At 45.9% G+C, this 19,554-nt stretch overlaps 1 protein-coding gene across 1 annotated transcript in view; it reads left to right on the top strand.

Moving 5' to 3' along the window:
* The window catches only part of LOC110526751 (integrin alpha-11-like), an 87,225-nt gene extending 69,696 nt beyond the window's left edge, over window positions 1-17,529 (top strand). Inside the window, exons 16-29 of the mRNA XM_036981392.1 lie at window positions 86-225; window positions 2,582-2,692; window positions 3,096-3,181; window positions 3,344-3,554; window positions 5,342-5,440; window positions 13,201-13,277; window positions 14,287-14,370; window positions 14,802-14,892; window positions 15,067-15,180; window positions 15,298-15,381; window positions 15,471-15,581; window positions 15,683-15,778; window positions 16,848-16,961; window positions 17,417-17,529. Coding sequence (XP_036837287.1) covers window positions 86-225; window positions 2,582-2,692; window positions 3,096-3,181; window positions 3,344-3,554; window positions 5,342-5,440; window positions 13,201-13,277; window positions 14,287-14,370; window positions 14,802-14,892; window positions 15,067-15,180; window positions 15,298-15,381; window positions 15,471-15,581; window positions 15,683-15,778; window positions 16,848-16,961; window positions 17,417-17,494 — 1,496 coding nt within the window. The 3' untranslated portion in view covers window positions 17,495-17,529. The remainder of the gene's footprint in view (window positions 1-85; window positions 226-2,581; window positions 2,693-3,095; window positions 3,182-3,343; window positions 3,555-5,341; window positions 5,441-13,200; window positions 13,278-14,286; window positions 14,371-14,801; window positions 14,893-15,066; window positions 15,181-15,297; window positions 15,382-15,470; window positions 15,582-15,682; window positions 15,779-16,847; window positions 16,962-17,416) is intronic.
* The last annotated feature ends 2,025 nt before the right edge of the window (window positions 17,530-19,554 follow it).

Raw genomic sequence — 19,554 nt, 5'->3', positions numbered from 1 at the left:
CTGGTCATTACTTTATAGAGAATAAAGTATTGATGTATAGAACATGTTTCCAACATTTATGCTCCCTCTTTCTTCATCTCTCTAGCTATCACTTACAACACCACCATTGGGGAGCGCCGATTCAACCCCAGAGCCATAATGGACGACCCTGATAAACTGCTGTTTCAAAACCTGACCCTGCTTTCTGGAGAGGAGACCTGTCAACACATCTACTTCCATGTCATGGTGAGCACTGACTGAACTCTAGCTGAATTCCAAATCAACATCTAGACTCTAACCTATCCGGGAGATCTGAGATTATTGGATAGGTGGAAGCAATATGACCACATTTACATACAGCCAATCAGAAGGTAAGATAGAGACTTGAGATGGTATTATCCAGAGCCATGTATTTAGATAATTGGAACAACTTTTATAATTGTAAATATTATAATTCTAGACATTCAGACATTCAGCATAGTAATATTGAATTATTCCCCTATGTAATGTTAATGGGGGGGTAACATGGTCAATTTATAATGCAGAAACCTCAATGTCCTGACAATCTAAATACAGTGCCTTGCGAAAGTATTCGGCCCCCTTGAACTTTGCGACCTTTTGCCACATTTCAGGCTTCAAACATAAAGATATAAAACTGTATTTTTTTGTGAAGAATCAACAACAAGTGGGACACAATCATGAAGTGGAACGACATTTATTGGATATTTCAAACTTTTTTAACAAATCAAAAACTGAAAAATTGGGCGTGCAAAATTATTCAGCCCCTTTACTTTCAGTGTAGAAAACTCTCTCCAGAAGTTCAGTGAGGATCTCTGAATGATCCAATGTTGACCTAAATGACTAATTATGGTAAATACAATCCACCTGTGTGTAATCAAGTCTCCGTATAAATGCACCTGCATTGTGATAGTCTCAGAGGTCCGTTAAAAGCGCAGAGAGCATCATGAAGAACAAGGAACACACCAGGCAGGTCCGAGATACTGTTGTGAAGAAGTTTAAAGCCGGATTTGGATACAAAAAGATATCCCAAGCTTTAAACATCCCAAGGAGCACTGTGCAAGCGATAATATTGAAATGGAAGGAGTATCAGACCACTGCAAATCTACCAAGACCTGGCCGTCCCTCTAAACTTTCAGCTCATACAAGGAGAAGACTGATCAGAGATGCAGCCAAGAGGTCCATGATCACTCTGGATGAACTGCAGAGATCTACAGCTGAGGTGGGAGACTCTGTCCATAGGACAACGATCAGTCGTATATTGCACAAATCTGGCCTTTATGGAAGAGTGGCAAGAAGAAAGCCATTTCTTAAAGATATCCATAAAAAGTGTTGTTTAAAGTTTGCCACAAGCCACCTGGGAGACACACCAAACATGTGGAAGAAGGTGCTCTGGTCAGATGAAACCAAAATTGAACTTTTTGGCAACAATGCAAAACGTTATGTTTGGCGTAAAAGCAACACAGCTGAACACACCATCCCCACTATCAAACATGGTGGTGGCAGCATCATGGTTTGGGCCTGATTTTCTTCAGCAGGGACAGGGAAGATGGTTAAAATTGATGGGAAGATGGATGGAGCCAAATACAGGACCGTTCTGGAAGAAAACCTGATGGAGTCTGCAAAAGACCTGAGACTGGGACGGAGATTTGTCTTCCAACAAGACAATGATCCAAAACATAAAGCAAAATCTACAATGGAATGGTTCAAAAATAAACATATCCATGTGTTAGAATGGCCAAGTCAAAGTCCAGACCTGAATCCAATTGAGAATCTGTGGAAAGAACTGAAAACTGCTGTTCACAAATGCTCTCCATCCAACCTCACTGAGCTCGAGCTGTTTTGCAAGGAGGAATGGGAAAAAATGTCAGTCTCTCGATGTGCAAAACTGATAGAGACATACCCCAAGCGACTTACAGCTGTAATCGCAGCAAAAGGTGGCGCTACAAAGTATTAACTTAAGGGGGCTGAATAATTTTGCACGCCCAATTTTTCAGTTTTTGATTTGTTAAAAAAGTTTGAAATATCCAATAAATGTCGTTCCACTTCATGATTGTGTCCCACTTGTTGTTGATTCTTCACAAAAAAATACAGTTTTATATCTATGTTTGAAGCCTGAAATGTGGCAAAAGGTCGCAAAGTTCAAGGGGGCCGAATACTTTCGCAAGGCACTGTACATGCCTCTGGTTTATTCCTATCATTGTAACGTTTCCTATTCTATCCTATCATTATGTTTCCTATTCTATCCTATCATTATGTTTCCTATTCTATCCTATCATTATGTTTCCTATTCTATCCTATCATTATGTTTCCTATTCTATCCTATCATTATAACGTTTCCTATTCCAACCCATCATTATAACGTTTCCTATTCTAACCTATCATTGTTTCCTATTCTATCCTATCATTATGTTTCCTATTCTATCCTATCATTATAACATTTCCTATTCTATCCTATCACTATAACATTTCCTATTCTATCCTATCATTATAACATTTCCTATCCTATCATTATAATGTTTCCTATTCTATCCTATCATACAGTTGTAATAATGCTAATCCTCCCCACGTGTTGTTGATCCAGGAGACCACGGACTACGTGAGGCCCATCGTGTTCACTGTGGCAGTGGCACTGCAGGATCCCGACCAGGGCCCTGCGCTGGATGACACCTGGCCCACCACCTTCAGGACTGAGGTGAGATACACACATCTGACCACTGACCATCATCACTTCTTATGTAATCACTGATTAGAAATGTCTGGACAGGTAAAAAAAACATTTGCTGGAACCTTCCGTTCATCTGTCCAATCATATCTAATCAGTGATCACTTCAAGGAAGCGATGAAGAAAAGAAGCGCTTTGAGTGGGTCACATGACTGCTTGACCTGACCACTAACCAGTCGTCTCCTTGTTTAGCTCTTAGTCTACAGCTGTATGAGTGGTATTGTAGCGATTAAGGGGAACCTCCAGGGGCTTGAACCAGTGACACTATGGTTTGCAGGGCAAGCATAGTACTCGCTGTACCATAAAGGTCCAGACCTCTTGGCATAGCCGTACTATCATATGGATTGTAACTGAGTATCTCCCGCTCTACTAGCTTCCCTTCTGGAATGGCTGTGATGAGGACGACCGCTGTATACCAGGCCTGTCCTTACAGAGTACAACTGACCTGCTGTCTTGGAGGTGAGCACGCACGCACGCACACACGCACACACGCACGCACGCACGCACACACACACACACACACACACACACACACACACACACACACACACACACACACACACACACACACACACACACACACAGATCAGAATTGATTGATTTCCCCCCCTCCCCCCACAGGCAGTTCTGTGGGAATGCAGTCCACTCCAGGGGTGCGATGTGTCGACGTCTGTCCGAAGGAGGGGCGGAGGGGTCAGAGCGAGTGATGGAGGGATCGAGGAGGAGGATGGTGGTGGACGTTCGTCTGGAGAACAGAGGAGAAAACGCCTACGGAGCCCGCCTCAACATCACCTACACTCCTAACCTACGATTCTCTAGTCTCATAGTCAAGGTGATGATTCACAGTACATTGGATTTTAAAGACCACTACTCCAGGACCCAAAGACTATAGTGTAACAATACAGTCCAATAAATGGCAGTACAGTAGACAACAGTACTGCAGACAACAGTACACCAGAATACCAGTATTGCAGACACCAGTATACCAGTACCGCAGACACCAGTATACCAGTACCGCAGATACCAGTATACCAGTACCGCAGATACCAGTATACCAGTACTGCAGATACCAGTATACCAGTACTGCAGACACCAGTATACCAGTACACCAGACACCAGTATACCAGTACACCAGACACCAGTATACCAGTACCGCAGATACCAGTATACCAGTACCGCAGATACCAGTATACCAGTACACCAGACACCAGTATACCAGTACTGCAGACACCAGTATACCAGTACTGCAGACACCAGTATACCAGTACTGCAGACACCAGTATACCAGTACTGCAGACAACAGTACACCAGTACTGCAGACACCAGTATACCAGTACTGCAGACACCAGTATACCAGTACTGCAGACACCAGTATACCAGTACTGCAGACACCAGTATACCAGTACTGCAGACACCAGTACACCAGTACTGCAGACACCAGTATACCAGTACTGCAGACACCAGTATACCAGTACTGCAGACACCAGTACACCAGTACCGCAGACACCAGTATACCAGTACTGCAGACACCAGTATACCAGTACTGCAGACACCAGTACACCAGTACTGCAGACACCAGTACACCAGTACTGCAGACACCAGTATACCAGTACTGCAGACACCAGTACACCAGTACTGCAGACACCAGTACACCAGTACTGCAGACACCAGTATACCAGTACTGCAGACACCAGTACACCAGTACTGCAGACACCAGTATACCAGTACACCAGACACCAGTACTGCAGACACCAGTACTGCAGACACCAGTACACCAGTACTGCAGACACCAGTACACCAGTACTGCAGACACCAGTATACCAGTACTGCAGACACCAGTATACCAGTACTGCAGACACCAGTACACCAGTACTGCAGACACCAGTATACCAGTACACCAGACACCAGTATACCAGTACTGCAGACACCAGTATACCAGTACTGCAGACACCAGTATACCAGTACTGTAGACACCAGTATACCAGTACTGCAGACACCAGTACACCAGTACTGCAGACACCAGTATACCAGTACTGGAGACACCAGTATACCAGTACTGCAGACACCAGTACACCAGTACTGCAGACACCAGTATACCAGTACTGCAGACACCAGTACACCAGTACTGCAGACACCAGTATACTAGTACTGCAGACACCAGTATACCAGTACTGCAGACACCAGTATACTAGTACTGCAGACACCAGTATACTAGTACTGCAGACACCAGTATACCAGTACACCAGACACCAGTATACCAGTACTGCAGACACCAGTATACCAGTACTGCAGACACCAGTATACCAGTACTGCAGACACCAGTACACCAGTACTGCAGACACCAGTACACTAGTACTGCAGACACCAGTACACCAGTACCGCAGAGTCACAGAAACAGTGCTTGGTTGACTGCTCACAGAAGTCAGTGTGAAGATGATTCGGCCAGTCACCTTTAGACTAGTACAGTCTGTCTATTGAAGAACAAGCTTTCCTCAAATACAGTATGGAGTACTACTGCACCTGTTCTAGCCATATAGAATCTAATTATTCCTGAGGGAATTCAGGCTTGTCTTATGTAGGAGATTGTCTCAGTGTGTTTTATCTCTGTTTCCATCTCAGGACAACTTGGATATCAAGATAGAGTGTCGCAGTGAGGACAGACAGAGGCATGAGAAGACCTGCAACGTCAGCGCTCCCTTCATGAGAGCCAAGACGCAGGTGAGTGGGAGTCCCTTTAGTGACGCGGGCCTTCAAGGTAGACCACACTGAGACACAGTTCACCACAATGCACCATACCAGACCGTTCATGACCACAGCTGCTCTTAGTGGAGTACTGTAGCATATCATGGACCAGAATAGGAGACCATAGACCATAACAGTGCTTACCAGAACAGTAAACCAAAACAGTGGACCATTAAAGACCATAGTAAAGTAATACAGACCGTTTGCAACCACAGAGTTGATCAAGCTGCACCATGGTTAATCTATATGGGGTTGATCCTGGACATTTTACAATCAAGTCACCCACCTATCCCACGTATCCAACCCGACCATCTAAGAGTTACGGAAGAGTGTCCTTCCTGCCCCAACTCCCGTCAAGAGGGCTGTCAGCAGTGTGCCCTCCGCACACCAATCTGGTAACCATCTCCACCACTTTAATATTGTCAATATTATGGTACAACAGTTCTCCTGGGCTTATCAAACACCATCACAACAAAATATCATAACAAAATGCATTATTGCCCTTTATACAATCAACTACATACACCAAAATCACATAGCCTCTAACTGCCTCACAAATATATACATATCTCATCCGAACAGCCCTGTACAAACAAGTATCCACACTTAACATGTGTCTATGCCCCTAAGCACTGAACATAGGAGTTTGGTTAAACAACAACACTTATTTGATCATCTCTTTATAGCTTTTTATAGTCTGGTATCCAGAAATAGAACCCCGTGGCATGCCAGAGAACATTAGAACACATTCAGGCATTCAGTAACCTGGAGTCACCAACACCAACAGTAACTCAACACCAACAGTACACAACAGTAACTATTTGTAGTAGTACAGAAAGACACTTCAAATGGAGATGTATTCTGTTCCAATTAAATATGCATTTGATTATCCAGATATATTAATAAAGGTCACACACACACAGCGAGCAAGTAGTGGTCTCAGTTAACCAACCGTTTCATCCACTCCCCAATCCTCCCACCACATTACCCCACCAAGTCATTAGCGCAAATAACGGTCATCTCCTTGACAACAGAATTACCGCAGGATTATTTGATTCATATTCTCTCCAACAAAACCCCTTCTGAGGGATCTGATCTGGGGCCATGTTGGGGGAGCCTTCTGAGGGATCTGATCTGGGGCCATGTTGGGGGAGCCTTCTGAGGGACCTGATCTGGGGCCATGTTGGGGGAGCCTTCTGAGGGATCTGATCTGGGGCCACGTTGGGGACCCTTCTGAGGGATCTGATCTGGGGCCACGTTGGGGGAGCCTTCTGAGGGATCTGATCTGGGGCCACGTTGGGGGAGCCTTCTGAGGGATCTGATCGGGGCCATGTTGGGGACCCTTCTGAGGGATCTGATCTGGGGCCACGTTGGGGACCCTTCTGAGGGATCTGATCTGGGGCCACGTTGGGGGAGCCTTCTGAGGGATCTGATCTGGGGCCATGTTGGGGACCCTTCTGTGGGATCTGATCTGGGGCCATGTTGGGGGAGCCTTCTGAGGGATCTGATCTGGGGCCACGTTGGGGGAGTCTTCTGAGGGATCTGATCTGGGGCCATGTTGGGGGAGCCTTCTGAGGGATCTGATCTGGGGCCATGTTGGGGGAGCCTTCTGAGGGATCTGATCTGGGGCCACGTTGGGGGAGCCTTCTGAGGGATCTGATCTGGGGCCATGTTGGGGACCCTTCTGTGGGATCTGATCTGGGGCCATGTTGGGGGAGCCTTCTGAGGGATCTGATCTGGGGCCACGTTGGGGGAGTCTTCTGAGGGATCTGATCTGGGGCCATGTTGGGGGAGCCTTCTGAGGGATCTGATCTGGGGCCATGTTGGGGGAACCTTCTGAGGGATCTGATCTGAGGCCACTTTGGGGGAGCCTTCTGAGGGATCTGATCTGGGGCCACGTTGGGGACCCTTCTGAGGGATCTGATCTGGGGCCACGTTGGGGGAGCCTTCTGAGGGATCTGATCTGGGGCCATGTTGGGGGACCCTTAAAAAAAAAAAAATGAATTAATCACCCACAGTCATTGTGTTTGAATGGGAGCCAGACAGAGTCACAAGCCAGATGTTTTCTGTTCTGGATTGGGTCTCTTTAAAAGTGTGGTACTGAGTTAAGACTCCCAGTAAACCACCCTAGCTCCACCCAGCCCAGTGAAACCAACAGTGTTCCCTGTAGAGAGCAGAGGCCAGCCCAGTGAAACCAGCCGTGTTCCCTGTAGAGAGCAGAGGACAGGCCAGTGAAACCAGCAGTGTTCACTGTAGAGAGCAGAGGCCAGCCCAGTGAAACTAGCAGTGTTTCCTGTAGAGGCCAGCCCAGTGAAACCAGCAGTGTTCCCTGTAGAGAGCAGAGGCCAGCCCAGTGAAACCAGCAGTGTTCCCTGTAGAGAGTGGGTATTGTACGGTATAGTGCTACAGTGGCTGGAGTTGGCCCAGAACAGAGGAGAGTAGCATCAGATAGGTACAGTACGGTATAGTGCTACAGTGGCTGGAGTTGGCCCAGAACAGAGGAGAGTAGCATCAGATAGGTACAGTACGGTATAGTGCTACAGTGGCTGGAGTTGGCCCAGAACAGAGGAGAGTAGCATCAGATGGGTACAGTACGGTATAGTGCTATTACAGGGTTTCCCAAACTCAGTCCCGGGGACCCCAAGGTGTTCCCGTTTGTTTTTTCCCCAAAGCACTACACAGCTGATTCAAATATTCAAAGATGAATGATGAGTTGATTATTTTCATCAGCTGTGTAGTGCTAGGGAAAGAAACTAAACATGCCCCCCTTGAGGTCCCCAGGACTCAGTTTGGGAAACACTTTGCTAAGGTGTCTTGAGTTGGCCCAGAGCAGAGCAGAGGAGAGTACCAGAAAGTAAGGCACTTTCTGGTTTTACATTCTCCACTGTGTCAGGGCTCTGATTGGCCCTAGTCATTACCCACACCGCTCCACTGTGTCAGGGCTCTGATTGGCCCCAGTCATTATCCACACCACTCCACTGTGTCAGGGCTCTGATTGGCCCCAGTCATTACCCACACTGCTTCACTGTGATGTCTTCCAAGCCAATACTGCTGAAGCCAACCATTAGAGTTATTATTACAGTCAATATTACAGCCTCCCCCCATAGGACCTGGCATAAACTGACCCAGTCCTCAGCATTTTGGTCAGGCAGACAAGATGAACATTCCTTTGACATATCTGATGCCTACAGCACAGTGTGTGTTTTTGGTTTTTCCAAAAACAGAAGTCCTCACAAGGATATTAAAATAAGAACAATTCAGACAAGTGGGGATATTTTGCCAGGTCCAAACAAAGAAAAAGGCAATTTTAGACTTAGAGGTTAGGTTTAAGAGTTAGAGGAAAATAGGATTTTGAATGGCAATCAATTGTTTGGTCCCCACAAGGATAGTAAAACAAATGGGTGTTATAATGTAGAGAGAGGTTCTTGTTTGTGTACATTCAGTATCTGTGTTCTGTCAGAGTTGAGGCATTCTATACAGGCAGGAAGATAGCTGCCTCATTAGGCATTCCTTCCTGCCCAGCCGGAATGAATCAGGGGTCCATCATGCGATGGAGGACAGTTAACAATGCTCCCCGCCTCTCCTCCTCTTCTCTCCCCCTCCTTGAATGGAGCCAAGGATTGCAGTTAGTTGGCTGACTATGCACTGCATACTAAATACAGCTGGAATTTAGGCTTGTTTGTGTCTGTTTTTGTGGCGAGAATGTCCTTACTGCTAAGTGTTGCAAGGATTACTTTGGCCGTCTGGACAGGTTAAGTGTCAACACAAATATAAATCAAATTTTGTTTGTCACATCAAATCAAATGTTATTAGTCACATCTGCCGAATACAACAGGTGTAGACCTTACAGTGAAATGCTTACTTTACGAACCCCTAACCAACAGTGCAGTTAAAAATATATATATGGATAAGAATAAGAGATAAAAGTAACAAGTAATTAAAGAGCAGTAATAAAAAATAACAATATATACATGGGGGTGCCGGTACAGAGTCAATGTGCAGGGGCACCGGTTAGTTGAGGTAGTATGTACATGTAGGTAGAGTTAATTAAAGTGACTATACATAGATGACAACAGAGATTGGCAGTGGTGTGGAGAGGGGGGGAGGCAATGTGAATAGTCTGGGTAGCCATTTGACTAGATGTTCAGGAGTCTTATGGCTTGGGAGGAGAAGCTGTTTGGAAGCCTCTTGGACCTAGACTTGGGGCTCCGGTACCGCTTGCCGTGTGGTAGCAGGGAGAACAGTCTATGACTAGGGTGGCTGGAGTCTTTGACAATTTTTAGGGCCTTCCTCTGACACAGCCTGGTATAGAGGTCCTGGATGGCAGAAAGCTTGGCCCCTGTGATGTACTGGGCCATACACATTACCCTCTGTAGTGCCTTGCGGTCGGTCGCCTGCCAAGCAGTTGCCATACCAGGCTGTGATGCAACCAGTCAAGATGCTCTCGATGGTGCAGCTGTAGAACCTTTTGAGGATCTGAGGACCCATGCCAAATATTTTCAGTCTCCTGAGGGGGAATAGGTTTTGTTGTGCCTGCTTCGCGACGGTCATGGTGTGCTTGGACCATGTTAGTTGGTTGGCGATATGGACACCAAGGAACTTGAAGCTCTCAACCTGCTCCACTGCAGCCCCGTCGATGAGAATGCGCCAAATACAACAGACCTTACTGTGAAATGCTTACTTACAAGCCCTTAACCAACAATGCAGTTCAAGAAATAGAGTTAAGAGAAGATTTACTAAAAGTGTAATTTGTACATGTAGGTAGGGGAAAGGACCTATGCATAGACTATAAGCAGCGAGTAGCAGCAGTGTAAAAACAAAAAGGGGGGTGATGTAGTAGTGATGGCGCCGGAGGGGTGATGTAGTAGTGATGGCGCCGGAGGGGTGATGGAGTAGTGATGGCACCGGAGGGGTGATGTAGTAGTGATGGCGCCGGAGGGGTGATGTAGTAGTGATGGCACCGGAGGGGTGATGTAGTAGTGATGGCACCGGAGGGGTGATGTAGTAGTGATGGCACCGGAGGGGTGATGTAGTAGTGATGGCGCCGGAGGGGTGATGGAGTAGTGATGGCACCGGAGGGGTGATGTAGTAGTGATGGCGCCGGAGGGGTGATGTAGAAGTGATGGCGCCGGAGGGGTGATGGAGTAGTGATGGCACCGGAGGGGTGATGTAGTAGTGATGGCACCGGAGGGGTGATGTAGTAGTGATGGCACCGGAGGGGTGATGTAGTAGTGATGGCGCCGGAGGGGTGATGTAGTAGTGATGGCGCCGGAGGGGTGATGTAGTAGTGATGGCACCGGAGGGGTGATGTAGTAGTGATGGCGCCAGAGGGGTGATGTAGAAGTGATGGCGCCGGAGGGGTGATGTAGTAGTGATGGCACCGGAGGGGTGATGTAGTAGTGATGGCACCGAAGGGGTGATGTAGAAGTGATGGCGCCGGAGGGGTGATGTAGTAGTGATGGCACCGGAGGGGTGATGTAGTAGTGATGGCACCGGAGGGGTGATGTAGTAGTGATGGCACCGGAGGGGTGATGTAGTAGTGAGGGGAGGGCTGCCGTCTTATCGGCTCTTAACCAACCATGCTATTTTGTTTGTTTTTTCACGTTGTTCGCATCTTGTTTTGTACATAATGTTGCTGCTACCGTCTCTTATGACCGAAAAGAGCTTCTGGACATCTGAACTGCGATTTTGCTGGAGCAGGAAACAGTTATACATTCTATCGGCAGGATAGAACAGCAGCCTCTGGTAAGACACGAGGCGGGGGACTATGCATATATATAAACAGCTGGTGCACAATATCTAAGGAAGTCTCAAGGTTTGCTCGCCTGAGGTAGAGTCTCTCTCTCTACCTAGAGAGATTATCTATATTTATCGTAGCTGTCTACATACGTCCACAGACCGATGCTGGCACGTAAACCGCACTCAGCGAGCTGTATTCCGCCATAAGCAAACAGGAAAACGCTCATCCAGAGGCGGCACTCCTAGTGGATGGGGACTTTAATGCAGGTGAAACTTAAAACAGTTTTACCTAATTTATGTCAGCATGTTAAATATGCAACCAGAGAGGAAACAATTCTAGACCACCTTAACTCCACACACAGAGAAGGTCTCCCTCGCCCTCCATTTGGCAAATCTGACCATAATTCTATCCTCCTGATTCCTGCTTACAAGCTAAAATTAAAGCAGGAAGCACAAGTGACTCAGTCTATAAAAAGTGGTCAGATGAAGCAGATGCTAAGCTACAGGACTATTTTGCTAGCACAGACTGGAATATAATCCAGGATTCTACCGATGGCATTGAGGAGTACACCACATCAGTCACTGGCTTTATCAATAAGTGCATCGAGGACGTCGTCCCCACATGACTGTACGTGCATACCACAACCAGAAGCCATGGATTACAGGCAACATTCGCACTGAGCTAAAGGGTAGAGCTGCCACTTTCAAGGAGCGGGAACCTAACCCGGAAGCTTATAAGAAATCCTATGCCCTCCGACACACCATCAAACAGACAAAGCGGCAATACAGGACTAAGATTGAATCGTAGTACACCGGCTCTGATGCTCGTCGGATGTGGCAGGGCTTGCAAACTATTACAGGGTAAAAAGGGAAGCACAGCCAAGAGCTGCCCAGTGACACGAGCCTACCAGACGAGCTAAATAACTTATATGCTCGCTACGAGGCAAGTAACACTGAAACATGCATGAGAGCATCAGCTGTTCTGGACGACTGTGTGATCACGCTCTCCGCAGCCGATGTGAGTAAGACCTTTAAACAGTTCAACATCCACAAGGCCGCAGGGCCAGACGGATTACCAGGATGTGTACTCAAAGCATTCGCTGACCAACTGGCATGTGTCTTCACTGATATTTTCTCCCTGACCGAGTCTGTAATACCAACATGTTTCAAGCAGACCACCATAGTCCCTGTGCCCAAGAACACTAAGGTAACCTGCCTAAATGACTACCGACCCTGATTATTATACATAACATCCTGAAATATATGTAGATATTATTTCTCTTGATGTAGTGATGCAGAATGTAAAACACTCCACTCTCGCCTACTGTCCATATCCAATCTGTTTACATCTACATGAAGGTACAAGGTTCCTAGGTTTTAAGGGTTGATTTAGAATCAGGCATATGTAAACTCACGGTAGCTACAGTGTGTCTCCATTGAACCCATCCATGTTGACAGTATAGTAATTGTACATATGTTCAGTGCTTGGTCTTCAGAGGGGAAATGCCCTGGTTCTTAGTTTGGTACCAACAGGGCTGCAGGCTCCTTGGGTCCTTGGCCAAGGACTTAGTCCAGGTTATTGCAGGCTTCTCTCTTTAATCCCTAATGTGGGATGTATTATTGTCGGAGGCTGGGGACTGAGGGAGCGTACAGTTTGGAAAGGGTTTATAGCCAGGAGAACCCTCACCCAGTGCTACTGCTCTCAGCTCAGCTCTACTCTGTGTCCACACCTGTATGCATGTTCTGACTGTTCTGTTGTGGCAAAATTCATGGGTAATGTGACTAGTACGAGCACTGTAACGACCAAATCAGCAATGTTGACAGAACTGAGTTAAGACTGTCCAAGAATTACACAAGGAAAAAACATTTGACCCACAAAGTTATTTACAATGACGCAAAGGAATATTTCCTGTGAGAGGAATGACTACAGTAAATTAATATCTGGAAACATTGTCATCATGGTACTATAATACTCTCTCTGGTCGTCCCCCACGTAGGTATCTTTCCGCCTGGAGTTTGAGTTCAGCCGATCAGTGTTCCTGGACCACGTACGAGTCATTCTAGAAGCCAGCAGGTGAGGGCGCACTAAACCACTTCAAATATTAAACCGTTTTTTAAAACACTTTGTCTGATGAATATTATCTTTTACAGTTATGACCAGGTGAGATAATGTTCTTAGCTCAGGAGTTTCTGCTCTCCTGACTTTCCTAGTGTCAAACAGTCACTAATCAGGGTGAGGGTGGTGACCAACACTCACTAATCAACAGATGAGGGTGGTGTCAAACAGTCACTAATCAAAAGATGAGGGTGGTGTCAAACACTCACTAATCAACAGATGAGGGTGGTGTCAAACAGTCACTAATCAACAGATGAGGGTGGTGTCAAACACTCACTAATCAACAGATGAGGGTGGTGTCAAACACTCACTAATCAACAGATGAGGGTGGTGTCAAACAGTCACTAATCAACAGATGAGGGTGGTGTCAAACAGTCACTAATCAACAGATGAGGGTGGTGTCAAACAGCCACTAATCAACAGATGAGGGTGGTGTCAAACAGTCACTAATCAACAGATGAGGGTGGTGTCAAATAGTCACTAATCAGGGTGAGGGTGGTGTCAAACAGTCACTAATCAACAGATGAGGGTGGTGTCAAATAGTCACTAATCAGGGTGAGGGTGGTGTCAAACAGTCACTAATCAACAGATGAGGGTGGTGTCAAACAGTCACTAATCAGGGTGAGGGTGGTGTCAAACAGTCACTAATCAACAGATGAGGGTGGTGTCAAACAGTCACTAATCAACAGATGAGGGTGGTGTCAAACAGTCACTAATCAGGGTGAGGGTGAAAAGAGGGTGAAAACCTGCAGATACTGAATCTCAATCAGTTTTACAACAATGAACTGATTCATCACACTAACCACAGACTACAGATCCACCCAGTGAGAAACAGGATATACAGAAACTCAGCTATAACATCTCTGAAATATGTTCTCGTCATCCAAGGGTCACTTGGCATGCAGTCCCATTGAGATGTGAGTTTGGCATGCCAGATTAGTTGAAATGCATTTTTTTCTCTCTGCAGTGACGGAGAGGAGGTTACCTTAGAAGACAATTTCAACGACATCTTTCACCCGCTGAAATACGAGGCTGACCTCCTATTTACAAGGTTTGTCTTTGTCACAATGTCCTCTCTAACGTTCCTTCTCCTTCTGTCACTCTCCTTAAATAAACTCATTAAACTCTTGTAAAATAAAACAGTTAACTATCATAGCAATGTGATTCCCTGTCACTGGAACTGACGGATTCAATGTTGATTTAGTGTTGCACAGACACAATGGCAAACATTAGATATACAGTATACAGATATTTTATCTTTCTTTAACTAGGCAAGTCAGTTAAGAACAAATTCTTATTTTCAATGACGGCCTAGGAACAGTGGGTTAACTGCCTGTTCAGGGGGCAGAACGACAGATTTGTACCTTGTCAGCTCGGGGGTTTGAACTTTGCAACCTTCCGGTTACTAGACCAACGCTCTAACCACTAGGCTACCCTGCCGCTGTACATGATTGAGTGTATCACCTTCCTTTCTCCGTAAAGGGACTCAAACCCCTCTGGCTGTGAAATCAAAGCGGACCTCTCCCTGGAGATACCAGGAAATATTGGTCCTCCATTCAACTTCACCTTCCAGGTGAGGATGAAAGGTCACAACACACAGGGTTGGGCCACAATCATACATCAACCACGCAACAATCAATTGTCTTTACAGTGTAGAAATACTGCAATTACATTTACAAAATACCCCAACTATTTTTTTATTGCTTTTTTGCTTTTTTATTGAATTAGTGCCCTATATTTCTCCCAGATTCAGAACCTGGGCTTCTTTCCCGTGAGAGACCTGCAGTTGAATATAGAAATTCCAGAGATGACCAAAAACGGGAACCAGCTGTTGCAGATATCGGACTTCCATATTGACAAAGTGAGAGGACTTGAAAATCTGGTCAAGGACGTAGAATGGTCTGCTTCCTTTGAGAGACCACCAAGTGTGTACTCATACTGTCTCGGTTCTAACGGAGATGTAATTCTGTTTCCTTAGACAGACGGTACCCGCTGCATACCCCCTCAACATGTGGCACAGAGCAGGGCGTCCCCAGAAGACCTCTCTCGAGTCTCACGCCTGGTAACCCACCCACACCATATGATTTCAACTAGCTTACCTAAATAATGGAACATTCTTAACTAACAAGCTGGTGTTTGGCCTCTATCCAGAACCAGTCCAATACTCTGCCTCTGCCGGTCCAATGCACTGTCAACCTGAACCCCTACAAGGAAGTCAGCATCAGAATCAGGGGGGCATTGCGGTTGGACGCCTTGCATGCTGTGAGTATATCGCATTCCACTGCTAAATCCTACACTCCTTGAGCATGTCTGTGAGACGTCAACTTCCTGTTGTGTTCATTCACCCTCTCTTACAACACCAGCTGAGGTTCAAAGTCCTGGAACTGGTGACGAGTGCAACAGTAGAACTTCCACCTTCAAGCCCCATGTTTCTTCATGAAGAAAGGCCTGTCAGACATGTGAGTACAAAACACTCCGAGTCAAGACACACTTCAGTGCATAACCTTTTCTATAGAGTCATTCATTCATTCATTCGATTGAAAAGTTGTATTTTCAACAGCAGCCTGGCCAAAAGACTAGACTACTTTTCACTATAGTTGCAGTTCATGTTCTACAAATGACCTCCTAATAGCTATGCAGAATCCTCACAGCCAAGGCTGTTATTCTAACACACATGATTGACTGCATGGTGCTTAAGGACCGAAAGGACCAACAGCAACACATGTGGTGTAGCCCTGTTCTCATATACACTGCTCTTTGCTGCCACCTATAGGCCAATATTTAGAGTTAAGCAACAACCAGTCACACAAAGTTGTTATGCACTCAACTCAGCGCTCTTAGAAGCACAACCAGTTCCCTTCATCTCTGCTTTTGACGAGACTCCACAGGGAAAGAGAGCATGGAAACATTTTATTTTGAATGCATCGTTGGTCAGATGGAATTCCAGTCAAACCGGTGATCAAGAGGACACCGTGTTAACACTGACCCACAAAGCATCACGCAAGATGACACCGTGTTAACACTGACCCACAAAGCATCACGCAAGATGACACCGTGTTAACACTGACCCACAAAGCCTCACGCAAGATGACACCGTGTTAACACTGACCCACAAAGCCTCACGCAAGATGACACCGTGTTAACACTGACCCACAAAGCATCACGCAAGATGACACCGTGTTAACACTGACCCACAAAGCATCACGCAAGATGACACCGTGTTAACACTGACCCACAAAGCCTCACGCAAGATGACACCGTGTTAACACTGACCCACAAAGCCTCACGCAAGACAGATCTGCATATAATGTGTGTGTTCAAGAGCTTTAGAGGCACCAGTTGCTTTTAAAAACCCTAGAATCTGCCCTTCGAAAGTCTTCCAATGGTAGAGAAAAGCAACATGTAGTAAGATTCCCAATAGTAGACTGGTATCTACTGCAGTCTATGACGTGTAAACTGAATTAGGATCAGCTTTTGTTATTTGATCGGGGTGCCATTTTGTCTTGTTTTGTGTGCTTGTTTCCACAGATAATCCTGGAGATTAGGAAAGAAGGGGATTACAGAATCTCAATCTGGATTATCATTGGGAGCACGCTGGGAGGGTTGTTGCTGCTGTCCCTGCTCAGCCTAGCTCTATGGAAGGTAAACCCTGCCCTACTACCCTGGAGCTCTCATCATGTACAAACATTACAACGGCATGATGATCACAATATACATTTATCATGGACATAATCATATCTAGATAGTGAGTTTACAGCAACAGGATTTGTGTTTGTTTAAACTAGATAGATAATTACCCGATTGCACCTGTAATTGTACTGTCCTGGATTGCAGAAGTGACAGTGAGCATAGTGTGCCATTTCAGGAACACTCAGGTTCTTTCTCTAAATTCAGTAGGAGGATTTTAACTGACTGACGTCTAGACAGTGTTGTAACTGCAGTGTAATAGTGGACGACACTGCCCTCTTCTGGCAAAGAATGATTGTACATTATTGTATGTATTTTCCCACACTGATGAAGCCAGCTGAGATTGTTTCTATGAAAACGATCTAGAAGTATCTATGCCTCTCAATCTCACTTCTCCCTCCTCCTCCAAGCTTGGCTTCTTCCAGAGGCAGAAGAGGAGAGAAGAGGATGAGCAGGAGACCAATGGAAAGGTGGCAGAGGAGCGGTAACTAACGCAGGCGAGGGACCAGCCATCACACACACAGGGGAACCAACACTCAGGGACTGTCCCATCCCCCCGACACTACAGCGGTACAGTCCAGAAGGCTCTGCAAGATGAGACCGTCAGATCAAGACCTGCTCAGTGCACTGGATGACCAACTGTACCTGTATGACCCATGAGACGTTAGCACTACCAACCATAATGCCCTGCCCTCCACTGTACTGCTGAGACTACTGGACCCTCCTCGGTGCCTGGTTACCCATACCCACCTCTGATCTCTACCCTTTAGCTAGACACCTTTCCCCCTGGTTACCCACATATGACCTCTACCCTTTAGCTAGACACCCTTCCCCATGGTTACCCACCTCTAACCTCCACCCACACTACCCCTGGTTACCCACCTCTGACCTCTACCCTTTAGCTAGACACCTTTCCCCCTGGTTACCCACCTCTGACCTCTACCCTTTAGCTAGACACCCTTCCCCATGGTTACCCACCTCTAACCTCCACCCACACTGCCCCTGGTTACCCACCTCTAACCTCCACCCACACTGCCCCTGGTTACCCACCTCTAACCTCTACCCTGTATCTAGACACCCTTCCCCATGGTTACCCACCTCTAACCTCCACCCACACTGCCCCTGGTTACCCACCTCTAACCTCTACCCTGTATCTAGACACCCTTCCCCATGGTTACCCACCTCTAACCTCCACCCACACTGCCCCTGGTTACCCACCTCTGACCTCTACCCTGTATCTAGGCAATGGCACCCTTCCTCCTGACCACATTGAAGAGTGATGGAGAGATATTTTGGTTGATGAGTCCATTCCTATTGGTGTAATAATGACTAACTTAGAAAAGGCTGCAGTTATAGTCAGACAATGATTCTGAGGCAAGCAGCTTAAATTTGATTCACCTTGGTAGGCTTTGTTTTGAGATAACTGTACACTGTACAAGAAGAAACCTCAAGGTGCTGTGCCAACTGCAGGCGGCAATATTGGCTTACTATGGACGACTGTGCTGACATGTACAGTACATACTTCTGGAGAGAAACACAAAGACAAAGAAGTTGGCGGCATGTGCCAGTAGATGTGACTCTACCCAAGTGACTTTTAGAGAATGGTATTGTGAACTGAACATCTCCAAGACACCAGGACAACAATTGTCAACATTCAAGAAACTCTCTGGTGCTTTTGTTTCCAGAGAACAGTTTTTTTTGTAAGTCCCAAGAAAAGACCTTCTGTTTTGGAGATCCCACGTTCCTTCCCCTCTCCTCTCATACAGTATCTCCGTTGGAGGAAAATACATGGAATAAATTCATAATTTTGATGCACTTTTACTTTGTAGAAATACAAACTTGAATTTTGTAAATAGTCAAGTATCTTTTTATACATAACCAAGTGTAATATTGTGATTTTCCAGTATTCCCCACAAGGATTGTGGCATTATCCTGTTCTTCTAGAGACATGGCAAATGTGTTTAGCCTACGAGACAAATACAAATGGGTTTTCTGACATGCTTTGCACCACAACAAATAGCCTTTGAAGAAAGGATATGCATAGAACTATTCTCCACCCGCAACATGCACCTGTTCTGAGCTGTTGAAGAACGACTTATTCAGGATTTCAACAAAATGGCGGGCTACCATGTAATGTTACATGATCTAATGAGGATCGGACCATTGGTGTTTAGTGCTTCTATGTGCAAATTAATCATTTTCAAATGTTTTTTTGTTGTCAATGAAATCCCTTTTGTTTATTCATGAATGTCAGTGTCCAACCCATGTGGATGAGGTATAAATCAACTCTAACACATCTAGAATAAAATATGTCTAATGTGTTGTATCTATTGTTGTGTTGCCTCAACTTTATCAGCGTTTTGTATGAGACACTCCTTCAATGCCCGTCACCGTGAAACACACACACAATTGTATAGAAGTAACTGACAAAAATAGCAAACTGAATGGCCGATACATTGAAGCTGGCTTCTAAGACAGAGAGCCTTCAAACTAGGCAAAAGTCCTCACCAGCAGAGCACTGGGACAACATCACATCACATAAGTAAAG

Source organism: Oncorhynchus mykiss, chromosome 6, assembly GCF_013265735.2.
Source record: "Oncorhynchus mykiss isolate Arlee chromosome 6, USDA_OmykA_1.1, whole genome shotgun sequence".
Taxonomy (NCBI): domain Eukaryota; kingdom Metazoa; phylum Chordata; class Actinopteri; order Salmoniformes; family Salmonidae; genus Oncorhynchus; species Oncorhynchus mykiss.
This window is presented reverse-complemented; position numbering and strand designations above follow the sequence as displayed.